The 17,058-nt window shown below is 38.9% G+C and overlaps 1 protein-coding gene and 1 non-coding gene across 2 annotated transcripts; both read left to right on the top strand.

Moving 5' to 3' along the window:
• The first annotated feature begins 4,745 nt into the window (after positions 1-4,745).
• On the top strand, positions 4,746-14,181 carry LOC141012479 (uncharacterized). Its single transcript, XM_073485970.1, has 7 exons — positions 4,746-4,905; positions 6,612-6,689; positions 8,260-8,364; positions 10,591-10,956; positions 11,054-11,217; positions 11,378-11,493; positions 11,570-14,181. The coding sequence occupies exons 1-7, from the start codon at positions 4,839-4,841 to the stop codon at positions 11,718-11,720; spliced, it is 1,047 nt and encodes a 348-aa protein (XP_073342071.1). The 5' UTR covers positions 4,746-4,838; the 3' UTR covers positions 11,721-14,181.
• trnap-cgg (transfer RNA proline (anticodon CGG)) lies at positions 6,946-7,017 on the top strand. Its single transcript has one exon. It is a non-coding gene; the product is annotated as a tRNA-Pro (tRNA).
• Positions 14,182-17,058: the final 2,877 nt, after the last annotated feature.

Raw genomic sequence — 17,058 nt, 5'->3', positions numbered from 1 at the left:
ATGGAGGGGTGGAGGAGATGGGAAAGGGCAGAGAGAGGCAGTGATGTAATATCCAAGGTTAACTCTTTCACCACTGGCACTTTCTGCAGCTGAGGAAAATCTGATTCATAAAGGCAAAAATTGCCTCTAAAATAATAATAATTGTTCTTTTTGCACGCTACTGTGAGTTTCTCTCTCCATCTCACTCGTATTACGAGCGTAATTTTGTAATTTATTTGCCTTTTTTTCAGATTTTCTATAGATATCACAATAAAATGTCATTGTGAATTTAAGTGGCCATGATTTCTTTTTTTCACGTGTTTTAAATACTCAGGTCTTGTGATAATCTTTAATTTGCTCTATTAATGTTTTGTGTTTTAAATGGCTCTATAAATAAATTTGTCTTCACAGGGTATTCAGATGATTATAGCATTTGTCAATGATCGTTTTTGCAACTTTTCTGTCACTTTTTTTGTCTTTAGTGGCTCTGAGCAGCTCCATCTCTGTGTCCTGTGGAGGCGTTCATACTTAACTGAAGCAATAATAGGCTGCTGGTGTTTACGAAGCCACAACAGCAGAAATAAAACAATGTTTTACTATCAGAATTTTTCCTCAAGAGCGGAAAGGCAGCTCGGCCTTGTGCACGTCCTTGCAGAGATGTATTTTTGATCCTAAACCAGAACTTTCAAGACAAACAGTGTTTTGAAATGCAGAAATTAAGTAACAGTCTGATTACACAACATTTAAGTTTCTAACATCCTGTTTTTGACAGTAAATGTGTCATGAGTATCACAGGGGGGGTTATGTATACAGTTAAAATTAGTGTCATATAATTAGGACAAGAAAAACTGAAAAATCTTCTGCTCAATGTAACAAACAAACAATGACAGAACTCAGGCGACATTAAAATCACCTGGTGTGTAATTTCATCTCCACTCAGACCTGCTTTCACAACGAGCTGAAAAAGAAGCAAACCTTTTCCTGTAACTTCAGCTGCAGCCGGTGCATCGTGACTCTGAGCTGAGCTGAGCTGCGTGTGAGCTTCACAACATCTTTACAACATCTTCACAACATCCTCCTCAATTATTCCAAATAACTCCCCCGGAGCTCCACTGCACCTTTGTAAACTGCTTAATGATTAAACCAAATAATGCAAAGTGTGAACTAACAATTAGAAAAACCTCATCAACACGCCGCAGGACACAACTTACAGTATCTGCAGGGTGAAGGGGAATTTATTTACCACACAGAAAACTCTCATGTATTTAAGTGTGAATCCTCTTGACCTCACCATCTCCATCTAGTGGGCATCTCTCAGCACTGCAACAAGCTGTCGTCACCCAGTGTAAGAAGGTGATCCTGCCAACTGCAGTGGTGCAAGAAAACCAAAGTACATTTACTCAAGTACTCTTCTTAAGTATGTGCATACGAGTTAATCAGTGTCACCTTGTCTTGATTCGTTATACTCGTGTCACTGACGAGGGTTTTATGGGATGAGCTGTCACTTTTCAAGCCTCTGGAGGGTTTTTAAGACAATTTTCCTTCACATTCTCACTTATTAGACATTGTACATTTTAATTGTATATGTATATGTGGAAAAGAAACAAAAATAAGAATAATTTTGATGTACCTGTACTTCTCCTGCGCGGCTGCGCCTATATTGTACTTTTTACTCCACTACATTTTGTGTGACAACTTTAGTTACTGGTTATGTTTCTGGGTTTAGTGTAATTATACAAAACATGAACTATATGAAGAAGTTAAACCACCTCTGCAGCTTCAACAGAATGCATCAATAGTTAGTGATGCTGTGTAACTAAGTACATTTACTCAAGTACAATTTTGAGGTACATATTTTATAGACAATAAGATTATAAAAAAGAAAACACATATTCAGATAATCAGAAAAATGCTGAATATCGGATCCATTGATTGGCCAGGCCGATTATCGGTCACCACACAGTGTGCACTATTTAAATACATGTAAATATATTTATAATTTACTTTGACTTGTACTTTTGATACTTAAGTACTGTTAATATCAGATACTTTCCGACTTTTACTCGAGTACTATTTGTATGGGTAACTTTCACTTTTACCAAAGTAATATTTTAACAGAATATCTTTATTTTTACTTTTGTAAAGTACGACTTCCGGGTACTTTATACAACACTGTCAAACTTTGATAGTGTTTCTACACTGGTATTACTACTTTTTACTCAAGTACAATATCTGAGTACTTCTTCTACCTCAAACAAACTGCATCTTAAACTGAAATACTGATGGATTTATTTATTTATTTATTTATTCATCAGTTTACTTGGCAGGGACGATACATGCAGTCATTGTTACAGCTAATTAAAATGTACTTCCTTGTCTCTGGTCAGGCTTTTGAGGAATGAAACTACAATACAATACTCTGAAACAGACATGAAAACTAACAATAAAACAGTCATCAGTAGAGAACAAGTTGTCCACATGTTGTTGCTCAAATACAGATAAAATCATTTGTGTATTAGTTTCAAGGACGCCTAAAAGGCTGTGACCAGGCTGATGCTTTCGTATCAGGTGTTACTGATGACTGTTGACTGAGCCTTAAGAAAGTCACAACATTTTAAAACTTCCTCTGAGACAGATGAACTACAGAGATAAAGCTGTCGTGAGCTTCTGCTTTTATAAGTCACGTGCTCAATTTCAATCATTGTGTTAACCAAAAGGACAGAAAGGTTTAGTGTCTAGTGATGATGCTTTACATACATGTTGCATTGAAAGTTACTGAAAATAATAAATGGGTCATTAGCTGGACCCAAAACCACAGCAGCACTCATACAGACAAATTCACCATCACAAGCAAGGAAGTATATATCAGAAAAATATCTGAGTTCAGGAAATTGATTTTGCAAATTTTACTTCTTCTTTTGAAGCAAATGTCTTTCCACCTTTGAGATACTCAATCACAAAGAAAAGTCTCCATTAAGGGAACATTTTGTCCTATATGTCATGCTATAGATGAAAAATAGTGACCTACTGAACATAAACCTTTGCTGCACAAAGTAGAACAATGTTTCTTAGAACCACAAACTTTAAATTTCGTAACAATGCAGTGCTTATGGTCTGGTCAGGTTGTGGCACGAAAATCAATCTTTGTCAAAGGGTTAGCAAGAGATATCTTGGTTTATAAAGTCGCCACAAACACAGCTGAAATATGTTGTGGCATCACGTCAAAGAATTCCCCGTTTAGCTATTGTTAGTATGTCCCCACATCTCGTTAAAAACCCTGCTTCCTGTCACTCTTAGGCTGTTCTATAAATAAAGCCATGAAAAAGCCCAAAACATTTGCATTTTTCACCACAAACACAGCTGCAGAATGTCCCAATATCTTGCTAAAATTTCTGGCTATTGTTGCCACAGACATGGCTGGAATATGTCCCAACATCTAGTCCAATCGTTTTTCTTTTTTTTTTTTTGCATTTTGTTGCAAATAACGCTGCTGGGAAATGTTCTAGATGTCTGCCCAAAAAATACACACCTTTGTTGCCAGAACACAGCTGGAACACATCCTGAGGTCTTGTCAAAAAATATCCACTTTTGCTGCCAAAAACTTTGCTAGAATATATCCCAAATATATGAACAAAATAAAATATATATATATATATATTTTGTTGCAAATAACACGGCTGGAAAATGTTCCAGACGTCTCGTCAAAACTGTTGTGTTTTATTGTAAACAACACTGGTGGAAAATGTCCGGACAACTCATCAAAAAATCGTATCTTCTTATCTTCAGTTACGCTGATGATGCCATCATAATTTTTGCAAAAATTCATAACAAAGCCGTTCAAACTGTGCGTGTGAAGTTTGAAAGACGTCGCTGTTTCCAAGGCTCTTACATTCAGGGCCAGGGACGTTTTTCTTTTCATTATGCACTTAAAGTTAAAAGTCGAAATGTCGAGAATAAAGTTGAAACTGAATTTTTTCTAAGCTTGTGTGGACTTTCCTTCTGAACAGATGCAGTTTTTCGGCACTCGGCTCTTCAGAGTCTTAATACTGACTACACTACTACACTGTGTTTATGAGCTGAAAGAGAAAAAATGTCTTTGTTACTAAAGCCGATTCTGAAGTACAGTTTCACCAGTTCATCTAAATCCTGGAAAATGTCTATTGTCGGATATTGAAACGTAGTGTCCCATCTCGCCTTGCTGCCATACCACCACCACCTCCTTGTCACATCACATATACATGTATAAATGTGAGCTTGCTTCACACTTATTGTGAAAATATTTATAAGATACATAAGACATGCACATTTGAATGTATTTGTGGTTTGCCTGGGCCGAGCAGACATGTTACACACACATATTGAACTGTGTCTTTAATCATATCTACATGAGCACTGATGTCAACAACCCTGGGTTGATACTGGCGCACTCACACAGTTAAAGTGTGACACTGTGGTGTGTGTGTGTATCAGCTAGGTGTCATAACCACTGTATCTCCTGTAGTTCTTGTTATGACGGCATAAATGCCGCTTCAGAGTTAATTATTACCGTCCTTAAAATGTATCGCTTATTGACATCCTTCTTGCATGAACGCTGTTTGTAATCACGCCTTGTATATGAGGATCTTATCTTCCTAGGATACAAAAAACACACTGTACTCTGTTTGTAACTCACACCCGGCTGGACGTACATGCAAATTACTTTATTAACCAAAAGCAGAAGTTAGATAATTTGAAGGCTGAGTGGCAGACTCAACACGAACAGAGGAAACAACCAGTTCTCCTATGAGGATGTTCTGTGGTCATATTTCAGTACTTCTCTGTCTACAAGTCACAGAGAGCTCAACAGAACGACGGTAGCGATGGCGGAGGAGGAGGTGAACTACGCTTCAGTCGTATTCAAAGCCAACAAAAGTCCCGCAGCTGAAGGTAAGAAAAGATATCAGATCAGCTGATGTGTCTCTGTTTATGTGCTCATCCTAACATCCACTGTTGACCTCTTTGCACCGGTATTTTCTTCTCAAAGTACAGCTGAACATGAAACATGAAAACTGTCGCTGCTCATTACAAAGAATCAGCAGCACGATGTGGAGCTGCTGCTCTGTAAACTGCAGGGACCAGGTGGAAACTAGAAGTTGAGCTCAGCCGGCACATTTGCATCGGTGTTTTCAAAGTTCCCAGTTTGATTATAGCGGAGAAAGAAAAATTCAAATCCAGATTAAGACTGTTAGGAATGACTTACATATATGAAACTTTAATCCACAGTGATGTTTACCGTGTCCTTAAGGCTTCAAAACTCGTCAAATGCTGCCGACCTGACCTTTCAAAACATTTCTGGAGCTTCACAGTAAATCAGTGTTGCATCATTCTCCTAAACAACTGAAGTAGCCGGAGACTTGTTTTAAAATATTAAATTCAACGGCTCCATACAGCTCGTCCAGCTTAATCCAAGATTCCTGCACTCCGAGATCTGAAATTGATTTGAAAAGAAGTTATTGACACCCTTTTTAAAGCTGGAATCTTTTCTGTTGCTGCCTAGCCAAAAGCATCAGCACGCACCCTGTCTGAAGTAGGTTTACGATCTACACCGCGCATCAACGGTGTGAAAATCCTCTTTTTCAAATCAATTTGGGATCTCAGGGCTTCCGAAGATCTGAGTTACCCCCAAACAAGCTGTACGGAGCCATTTTATGGTTTTTTATCAATTGTTTTTTTTTTTTTTAACATTTTAAAACAAGTCTGCAGCTACTTCAGTTGTTTAGGAGAATGCTTAACAACTTACTGCTGATCAATTTTGCGTTAACTGTTCCTTTAAATGTACTTAAGCTGGAAATAAATGTACAAAAAGGACTGACGTTTTCAGAAGGCGACCCACTCGACCTTCAGTATTTGATGAGTTGGGAATGACACAGAAAAATTAATTATCTTACCAGCAGAAACTTTTTAGTTAAAGTAAATTATGCATATAAATGTATGTGCATAGTGTCGATCAGCATTTTTCTAATAATATAATAAAGTTTTTTTGTTTTTTTTATCCGACTAAATGAATTTAAAAATGCAATGCAATCTGCAAGCTTAACACATAAATATAGTCGAGTAAAAGTAGAATATTTGCCTCCAAAATGTGGTGGATTGGAGTATAAAGTAGCAGAAAATGAAAATACTCATGTACAAATACCTCGACATTGCACTTAAGAACAGTTCTTGAGTAAATGTACTTAGTTACATTCCATCTTAAAATGTAGAATTATGCAAATGTTGGTTGATAGCTCTAAATATGACATTGTTCGAGGGCTGACGGTAAACTTCAACTCGTCTTCTTCTGCTGATACCACACTTGGATGTTAAAAGATCTGTTAGGTCTCTTGCTGACTTCAGAGATGCCTATCTGACTACAGCTTCCTCAAATCAGTTTGGAGAACTTGTGGTGAAATAGTTGCCTGTACATTTTTTTCCCCATACAAGTGTTTCCCCTTTGTATGTGGTCCGCTAACCGAGATGAAATTTCAACATCCTGAGTTTTTCGCTTTAAGTTTTAAATCCCTGTGAGGGTCATCGTGTGTTTTGTTAGTTTGAAATAATGGAACAAGCCAGTAAATAACCTTACCATGAGTTTATGTCCTTGAACTTTTCAGTTAAAAAAGAGGAGGACACTGTGTACGATGAAGTGAAGGTTAAAGACAAACCGGCCGACCAAACTGATGACACAAAAGGTAAGCTGTAAAAAAAACAACAACATGCAAATCATTCAGGTATTTCTACAGTAGTAACACTGCCAGTCACTACCATCCATAATCCAAGTCATAAAGAGTATTGCTCATCCTGTAACAGTTGTATATCTTCTCAGGAGGAGCTCTTTCAGTTACGCTGATGATGCCATCATGGTGATCTCAGTTTTAAGTTGTCCAAACTGTGCGTGTGAGGTTTGAAAGACGTTGCTGTTTCCCAGAAATGAGAAATGAGAGAAGTGGCTCGTTGGTCTAGGGGTATGATTCTCGCTTCGGGTGCGAGAGGTCCCGGGTTCAAATCCCGGACGAGCCCTCCGCTGATCAGGCAAGATCTTTGATGTTTGATATTAGTAATAGAGTCAGGGAAAGCTCCAGATCCTTCAAAGAAATGATGTAACTGCATTAAGCAGCATTACAGGTTCTCAGAACTATGTGAACATCACACAGTGCATGTGACATAAGAAGCTGCATTAGAAACAACTTTCTAAGTGTGATGTGGACTAGTAATGGAGAATGCTAGGCATTGCTGAGGTGCCCTTGAGCAAGGCACCGACCCCTAACACTGCTCGTTGGAATTTTCATTATGCACTTCAAGAAAAAAGTCAAAATGTCGAGAATAATGTTGAAACAGAATTTTTCCAAAAGATTTTCACTGTTACATCAACAGTCTCACAAGTAACTTAGTTACATTAGCTAGCTAGCGTAAGCAGCTATAAGGCTAACGTTAGCTAAGTGCCAACCCAGAGGATTGTGACCTGCCCTCACTGACTCAGTCGCTTTGAGCCAAAATGACATATTGAGATAAGCTGAGCTGCGAACATAACTGACAGAAGTCGGAGTGCTCGCTTTCTAACCAAAGTTGACGCAACCTAAACACAATGCATCTGTGGTTAAAAATACTCTCAACAAAATAATCCAAGTAGGCAAAACCATTTATAGGAGACCGGACAAGACTGTGTGTGCAGATGACAGACAGGAGGATGAGATATGTAGATTTCTAAACTGCACAAGCTTCATCTCCACTCCCACAAATGTAGAAACAGTCTGATTAGACACTTGATGAATTGAATCATTGACACTGCTTGGATGTTTTCAGCTGCTTGTTAGTTGAGACTTCTGTGCATGGACGAGTGAAAGTAAAATTGATTTTCAAATTTCAGGACGAGTGCCTCAAAGAGTTAATATCAAGCCCTGACATTGTATTACAGGAAGCGTAGGATCCCGAGTTTTAGAGTTTAACCCATATTGGCAACAAATATTTTGAATCTGAACTTTTTTAATCCCTCTCTCCTAAAAACAGAGTGTTGGATGATGTTTTAATGTCATCTAATACCACCACTGTGACAGAAATACTGCTGTTATTATAACCAACACTTCTACTGTTACTGCTTCCACTTCTTTGATTACAACTATTTGTGTTCACAGAGAGATCCACATCCTGAAACAGTCAGTCACTGATGTTTTGCTTGATGCCATAACTTAAGACACCCTGTAGATTTTGTGTAACTCAGACAGCTGAAGTCTTAAATTTGTGTTTGTCGTTTACTCTCAGCAGACGAGAAAGCAAACAACAGACATGGAAACTTTCGGCTTTTGGCTTGTTGTTTGGGGATTCTCTGTGTCCTTCTGCTGTTGGCCATCATAGCAGTCTGTGTCTACAGTAAGTATACAGAACAGGCAGTCTAATCATTAACTATGGACATGTATAAGGTTGAACCATGTATTGCTGGTTTGTTTTACTAACTATGAATTTCTGGCTTGAACAGTAACAGTATTGTGGGTTGGTGTGTTGATGTTTTCGATCATAAACACATTTGTTTGCACATTTTATAGCTTTGTGGTTGTTTATATTGCAAATGAAGTGAAATAAATGGATATAAATCAAAATAATTTTAGATGTTACAACCAACTGAATGTATGAATTCATATGAAACAGAAGCTTCGACGCAGCTGAGAAAAGTTTGGTGGCAGAATTAGTGGAAACAGGAAGGAATTTAAGGACGTTAGGTTGAACGCAATCCTCTTCCTCTCTGCCATGAAGCTCCATTGTTGTCCACCAGCCACTAATAAACACATTAATGAGCAACGCCGTTGTGCTGCACGACATGTTCTGCAAACAGAGTGACCAGGGCGGCTGCAGCTGTTGAGTCTATGGCTCGTACACCGACCGTCCTGGTGCCATGTAAGGCTCACCAGTGCATCATATCAGCACCTGAAAAAAAATTCCCCAACAAATGCACCATTCACTGGTGTCTGAGTTATGTTTACAGCCAGCTGTCTAATATTTACTTAAGTAGGAACCAAAGGGCTTGGAGCTGAGTGCCTCAGAGGAAGTTGGACATTAACGAGACACTGACTGACACATTGTGTGTTTTTTAAAGGGATGCATGATATGGTTAGCTGGAGTTCATAATATTTAGTTTATGCACACCTGAGTGTAGGAAATGCAGACGTAGTGAGCAAAGACGGATGATTTAAGGACTCCCTCCTCTCTGAACCCATGTCGGATTGTAAATGTGATTGTTTTCCTCTGAATTTGACTTGTTTGGCTCTTTAGACCGAAGATATACCTGCTTTTAACAACACGTGTGGGTCGTTTCTTGCGTCCGTTTGGAGTTCCAGTTGTGCACATCCTCAGAAATGAATGGTATATGCACATAAACCGTACGAGCAGTGTAACGCCAGTATGTGGGTGTGACAGGGTCAGGGGTCGGTAAGCTCGTCAGCATCAGCAGGGACAAGGATGGGACAACAAGTTCACATGAGCCAACTCGTCAGCTTGCAACACACGTAGTATGTAGGCAGGTTTGTGAACAACTATGTTCACCACACAGCCGCTTATCTACGTGAACAACGAGCAACAACAGTGTCCTGCACTTCTACAGATCTATAGAAGAACTAAGATACCAGATCCAAAGATGGTGCCTATTTAGTGAGAATTGCTCACCTGGCTTAAATCTGGCCCAGCACAACAGTTCCCACTCAGCCCATGGACTTTATCAGATTGTGATGACGTCACAGATTTTCAAATCTCTCCTCTCGACTAGAGGAAAGTTTTACAAGTAGAAAACCTCCATGGATCACAACTTCAAAATAGAAAGCGTCATTCTTGATCTTGTTTGCAGTTTAAAGTGTCCTCAACAGTTTTACAGACGTCTCTTTTAAACAACACATCCTCATACTTCAAACAACTGAGTAGGTCGATTGCCGGCGACTCCCAAAACATCATATCAACGTCGTTGCCAGCGTGTACAAAATTTGTTTCTGTTGTTTCATTGACCGTCCGTCCGTCCGTCCCCTCCTTTTGTTTGTGGACTTCATTGCTCTCTATACTACTTCACCTGACTTCCTACTTTGCTGTTGTAATAATTACTACAGCCACTAGATGTCACCGTCTAACAAGGAACATAAATAGCTGCTTTCACAGTCAACCTATATGGTCGTTTTCCTGATTACGATGGCTATTTATAATGGTGCTCTATGAGTGGCCGCAGGGCAAAAAGCTGAGTGGCGCCGTCGTATCCAGATCTGAGCGATAGATTCATGTGAGCCTTTTCATCTTCTCCCTCTTTCCTGTGTTTGGTGGTGGATTGCAAACCAACCTTAAGGTGCATACTGCCACCTACTGTATCGGAGTCTGTAGATGCTGATGCTGTTGAAGCTAATGAAACTAATTTGGCAATAATTTATCGTGCATCCCTATGTGTTCAGTCTTGTCATGGGATTTGTTGTCTCAAAAATGTAAGAAACACAACGAGAGCCTAAAACCTCCAAAAGGCTGCAAACCTGAGGCAGAAGAAACAAGAAGCAAATGGACAAAACCAAAATGGAGGGAAGAGAACTGCATTATGACTGTCCCTTATGAAGTTTATTTTCCATTTTGCAGTTACCACAGTAAATCCAACGAGTGGGCAGAACCAGTTAACAGAAAACCTAACACATCTCGAGGCACTCAATCGCAACCTGACAAACATCAACGACAAACTGAACTCAACTGTCCACAATCTGACAGTCCAGTTTGACAACCTGAATAAATCCTATACTGCCTTAGAGAGTAACAACACGGACGTGATTGCAGAAAACCTGAAACTGGAGAAACAAAAGCAGGAGCTGGAGACAAAGAATCAGCAGCTGGAGACAGCGATGAAAAACTTGACTGAGACGTTAGAAGACATGAAGACAGAGAGCAATAAGCTCAACGTCAGTCGAGCTCAGTGGAGCATTGATCAATACTGCCCCATAGACGGAGGTGGTACGTACAGAACACATGAATTATTTCCAAAAATAACCAATAACAATAATATCATAATGAAGTAATGCCTGTTATTGGTTGGTTTCTGTTTTTTCAGTAAGAAAATGTAAATCTTGTCAGACGGACTGGGTACAAGAAGAGTCCAGCTGCTACGTGGTTCATAACGCTCCAAGTAATCAACAGTTAACCTGGGATGAAGCTCAAGCAAACTGCAAAGGAAAGATTTCAGAATTGGCTGTTATAAATAATGCAGTGGAAAAAGTAATTATGATTATAAGGACAATAATAAAAATAATAAGGACATTTTAATTACAGCCTAAATAAAAAATATTTTCTTTAAGTCTAAAAACAGTTTGTCATTTACAGTGTGTTTTCTTAACTTGAGTGTTTAAATATATAATAACTGTCTCTCTGGTGTCAGGAATTCATCAAGGAAAGCAGTTGGGCTGATGATCACTGGATCGCTGGATACTGGATTGGCCTGAGAGTTGTAGATGGGAAGTGGGTGTGGCTCGATGGAAGTGATCTGACTGAAACGTAAGACGCACATTCTTTAACATTTTGAATCATGAAGTCTATCAGCCTCGATCTAAACATCATGTTCTTCCCTCAGCTCCTGGATACAACAGGCGACTCCTACTAAAGGTCACTGTGCCATTTCTGTCCCAAACAACATCCAAAACAAATATCTGGAATCAGTGAACTGCGGCAACAGGAACGCATGGATCTGCGAAAAGAAGTCTTTGTCTCTTACACCACCTTAGTAAAACTTGAGAAGGTTACCAGATTATGGTGCAGTGGTTAGCGCTGTTGCTTCACATCAAGAAGGTCCTGCGTTGGAGACCCGGTGGGCGCAGGCAGGGCATTTCTGTGCGGACTTTGAATTTGGATGCTGCGAATGTGAGTGTGAATGGTTGTTTGTCTCAATATGTCAGCCCTGTGATTAACTGGCCACTTATCCAGGGTGTCGCTGCCACTTGCCCAATGTCAGCTGGGATCAACTCCAGCCCCTGTGACCCTGTAAAGGAAAGGTGTTTTAATGATAATGAATGAATGCATTTTAAATGTGTGTGTGTATTCTTCTACTTTCATCAAGATGCAGCTAGGACATGTTTTATGTCGGCATGAAGTGATTGGTAACGCATCATTGCCTGTTTATTTGTATCCTGATGTGCAGGATATTAAAGCTGAAGGTTGGTAGTCTAAGAAGCATATTTTGTCTCACATGTAGAAAAAGATGTGGTTGTTGCAGGCCTCTAATAATTGGTTTCCCAATGCTAACATGCTAGCTTGACAGGGGTGAGTACTTACAAAAGCCATGTTAGTTGTTTAGGTTCATTATGATAATGCTATATGTTTTCTTACACGTGAATGAGACATGAGATAGTTGGAAATGGTTAGCGATGACAACTATGCTCACAGCCTCTTGAGCCTGTCATTCAGCAGCTAATCCAGTTAGCACAAAGCACACATCCGCAGCAAAAAGAAGCAGCGGCCAGGTTGGCTAGCCTTTTCAGACTGAGGTACATTCATGACGACTATTTTGCTTGCGTTTATATGAATGTGCCTTTCAATAGAGTTGTTTATTTATGTATTTATTTGACTAAAAAAAAGCTAACAGAGCTTGTTGAACTTAGTGAACTAACTGCAAACTAGAGCTCACATACACTGTTCACTGTTGCTCAGCAGCTAACCCAGTTAGCACAAAACACACAGCCCCTGAACCAGAGAACAGAGCTCTGGCTCGTTTGCATTTCTTTAAACCAATCACAATCATCTTGGGTGGCACTCAACCAATGACTTGTTCAGTGGCTAACCCAGTTAGCACAAAGCACACACCTACGCAAGTAAAACAGCCGAAGCCAAAGTACCTCAATCTGAAAACTCCATTGATTGATTGATGACATGATTGCAGCATTCAGCAGAGTTGTTTATGTTTGTATATGTTGCACTTTAAAAGCAAGAGAACTTGTTGAATGTAGCAAACTAGCCGCTAACACATATCTCCCTGCTGGCCAGCCAGAACTGTACGGGCCTGTTGGTGCCGTCCGGTGTTGCACCTTCATGTGTTTTGGAGAAGTGGCTCTGTTTGGAGGGAGGCCTGAAGGGAGGGCGTGGGTTTTCTCCAGTTGCGTACTTTCAAATGTAGCTTGCTCCTGCTGGTTTGTACGAGCTAACCATCCCTAGCTTTAACATGTAGAGGTGAATGTTTTGTTTTATTTGTGTACCTGGCAGTTTCCTCGTTTAGTCCATTATATAGAATAGAAATGCTGCCACACGTTCTTGTTTTTCTCTTTTTTCTTACATATTACAAAGATGGTTTTATCTGTTAAACCACTGCAGTGAAACTTCAGAAGCTACTGGATGCTCTGTGGAGATTAATTAAGTAGTTTGGGTGATTCAAACATGTCTGTTATTCATTGTTTTTATTGCTGTGGTTTTATTCTTTTCTTTTTCCGTGATTGTTCATCAATTCAGAGATGTTTGCTAGTTACTGTTTTTATTGATCTATTTGCTATTATTTGGGCTTGATAATTTCTTTTTTTGTCATTACCGTGGTTACAACCATATATGTTTCATCCAGCCCATTTGAATGTGAATTCAGGGCATCGCTGTAAAAAAGCTTAATGTTCAGCTGATATTCCATGAAAACACAATGGCACAATTTGTTTTTGTCAAAAATGACTTTCATTTTTTTATAGAAAAAAGTCAAAAACAATCATTTGTGTTAAGTGAATTAATCCTCAAAGCTGTTTGTGTGTCCGTGTGTTTGTCACTGAAAAAACAGACACTCAGATGTCATTTATTTATAGATTTTGGATTATATGTTCTGACCATAGATGACATCAGCATTTAAAAGGACACAGTGAGAGGTCTTAAGTTGCACTAAAGTGATCATTATAACCAAATCTGGATGTGTTTTTCTTCTGCTTTGTCAGAGATGCAGTGTGAAAAACTTCATCAGCAGATTGATGAAAGGGTCCAACAAAAGGACTCAAAGTCTCTTATTTCTTATTGTCTTATTACTTCTATTGTAACATTTGAAATTGTTGTTGCTGATTGGTCAGCAGGGGGCGCTGCATCACCTGTTCATAACAGAATGATCCCAAAGCTGTTAAAGCATTTGTATTCTGATGTTAAGAATATTAACATGAATAAGTTACAGTTAAGTTGTATCTGTTTATCTTCAAGCAAATTCCTGTTGTATTTAATAAAAGTGTTGCCACACATTCTTGTAATTGTCTTTTTCTTATAACCCTGATTCCAAACATGTCGGGACGCTGTCAATAAAAACAGAATGCAATCGTTTACAAAGGAGCTGTGTGTACAGACAGCAGTTTTACAGGAGTGTTCCTGAGCCCATGCAGTAATATCCTTTATACAATCTTGTGTTTCACAAAGTGGTGAACCTCGCCCCATCCTTGCTCGTGAACAGCTGAGCCTTTCGATGACGCCACATACCGTCACCTGTTACCGATGAACCCGTTCACCTGTGGAATGTTCCCAACAGGTGTTTTTTGGAGCATCCCACAACTTTCCCAGTCTTTTGTTGCTGCTGTCCCAACACGTTTGAAACATGTCGCTGCCATCAAATTCAGAATAATCGTAGATTGACTTTAATGGTTTAAGTGGAGTAAAGCATTAAATATTAAACTTTGTATTTGTACAGTTGAGAACCCAACTTCTTTGCCGTCAGGGTTGTACATGTTGATCACTGAAAATATCTGCAAGCTTTCAACAAGTGAGAATGAAAAACTTTGTTCAGGATGTTGTGACCTCTTTGAACAGGATGAGACGAAGAAATTCTGGGGCCCTGTTTAGAAATGTTGCGTATGAACAACAAAGGGCTTGAATGTGCGTACGCCATTTTCTACAACCCAGTCACTAGAATAAATGTTCACAGATAAATTAAAACTGAATGTTGCTTTATGTTGCAACTTTATGTTTGTTTATGTTCATCATCAGCCTTGTAGCTGTGGGCAGTGAGTCTCAGTTGTTAGGGAAGTGTCACTGCGTGTCTGAGAAGAATGTTTTCTTTGTGGTGTCTCAATTTTTTTGGTCAAGAAAGAACAGAGAACTGTGAAATGTCACTGTGAGAATCTGTTGCATGTTTGATCACAGCTTACATCTGTCATGCAATCTGTGCCACAGCAGCACGATAGACAGGAACTATAAGAGCAACGACAAATGTTTAACTCCATTATTAATGACCTATAAATCAATTAATACACGCAACACAACACAACCATTTCCCTGTTTGCAGCCTAACCTCAACACCACATCTGGCTGAAGCTCCCGCGTCATCAGCTGCTACATTTTATGCACAGATTAAACAGTTAATACATTTCTGTATAATGTCAATCAGGATTTTTATGATATCAGGAATACATGTTCATGATGTGACGTCTGTGCACGTCTGACTTTCATACCCCAGTGTTAATGTCATAGTAACACACTGTTCGTGACATTGTGCAGACAGTGTTGCACACTAATAGACTTCCCTTGACATAATTAACCACTTGGTTGAGAAAACAACCGCAGAAACAGAAGTACAGTAAGGTCGGGACCTTCACAGTGAACCAGACGCGCTCCAAACATCAGTAACAGTTCAGACTTTGACACTTACCTTGAAGCCCTCATTTAGGACTGCAGCGTTCAAGATGAACAGAAAACCAACAGCAGCAACTGGTATTTAAACAATTCTATTGTTTCTATGTTTGCTTTGTCTGCTATGTCTTAATGCACTTGTAACTAACATAAAAAAACTGGTCATATAAATGTTTTAGTACCGTGTGACAGATATATAGTTTATAGTTTTATCTTCTGATGTTTGACAGCACCTGAGCACCAGAGGGTTTAAAAATGTCCAAATGTTCAAATCCAGTCTTTTGTATTGACATTTTTCCTCTCTGCTCGACACATTTAGAAAAGAAATATTGTATGTTTCATGTATTTTTTTCATTATAAAATTTTGTATCGTCTCTCCAGAGTGCCCAACATGTTGAGAGTGAATCTGGGAGTGAAATTCAGTTTAGTCTCATTAACGTTTGTGATTGATCTTTGTTTCTTTCAGAGGAAATTGAGAAACAAGCTGACTATGTTAACTCAGCAGTATGCGCAGTGGATAAAACAGCCGCCACTTCAGGTGAATTATGAACACAATACATTTCACAAATGTGATATTGTTCAGCATGAGATTTATTTACAGATTATGATGTTTGATCAAATGTGGCAGTGAGGAAGGTTTTGAAGGTGACTGTCTTAAAGCTCCATAAGCCATTTGAAATGTTAAATCAAGTTGTTGAGGAGCTTCAACTGAAATCCTTTTTGTTTTCTTTCAGACCAGAAGTTCGGCTCCTTCGCTCGGTCTTTTTCAGCAGTGACGGGGTGTTGGGTGATACTGATCGTCATCATGGCCCTTCGTATCCACTGTGAGTACTTTCTATGTGAATGTTGGTTCAGATCAAATCTTCTTTTCTTCTTCGCTTGTTGTTTTCAGTCAGTTTTTAAAGGATAGGTTCACGTTTTTTTCAAGTCTGTCTTAAAACAATAATGCCCAAGAGATCTTGATCTCAGTGGGACTTCCTTGTAGAAATGTCATTGTACACGTACAACGAGATTCAGAGGGTCGTACCAGGCTACAAGAAGGAATAAATATAAAATACAGATATGAAATATAAGCATGAGTAAGAGTTGCAAATAGCATAATTTTAAACAGGAAGTAGCTTAGGTTAGAGGAACACCAAGGTGCTGCCATCCTTCCTCATCATAAAGGTATAAAAGAAAAACTTCCTCCTGTTCATACTGGAGTGAATCATCTTAAGTTACAAAATTCTTTAACAGAAAAACACATTGAGGACATTTTGTACAACAAAGACAGTGATTTCAGATGAAAACCACTTAATTTGACAAACTTGGTTCACTGAATCCTCATGAGCAAAGTTTCTAACTTATTTTGCACTGTACAACTGTGTCCAACATGTCCTACAATTATTTTCATAGGACTATTGTTTTAAGATAGATTTGAGAATGACTAACCTCTCCTTTAATGTCTTTTATTATAATATAAAACATGAAAAATGGTTTATATAAATGAACCTG

The sequence above is a fragment of the Pagrus major genome, chromosome 17 (genome assembly GCF_040436345.1).
Source record: "Pagrus major chromosome 17, Pma_NU_1.0".
NCBI classification, from domain to species: domain Eukaryota; kingdom Metazoa; phylum Chordata; class Actinopteri; order Spariformes; family Sparidae; genus Pagrus; species Pagrus major.
The sequence above is the reverse complement of the archived record's forward strand: the minus strand, read 5'-3'. Positions and strand labels throughout refer to the sequence as shown.

Bases quoted from the DNA above. Each gene is read 5' to 3' on its own strand.
- LOC141012479 (XM_073485970.1), top strand. From the start codon at position 4,839: ATGGCGGAGGAGGAGGTGAACTACGCTTCAGTCGTATTCAAAGCCAAC. The intron at 6,690-8,259 runs GTAAGCTGTAAA...TACTCTCAGCAG, and splicing joins CCAAACTGATGACACAAAAG to ACGAGAAAGCAAACAACAGA. The intron at 11,218-11,377 runs GTAATTATGATT...CTCTGGTGTCAG, and splicing joins TAAATAATGCAGTGGAAAAA to GAATTCATCAAGGAAAGCAG.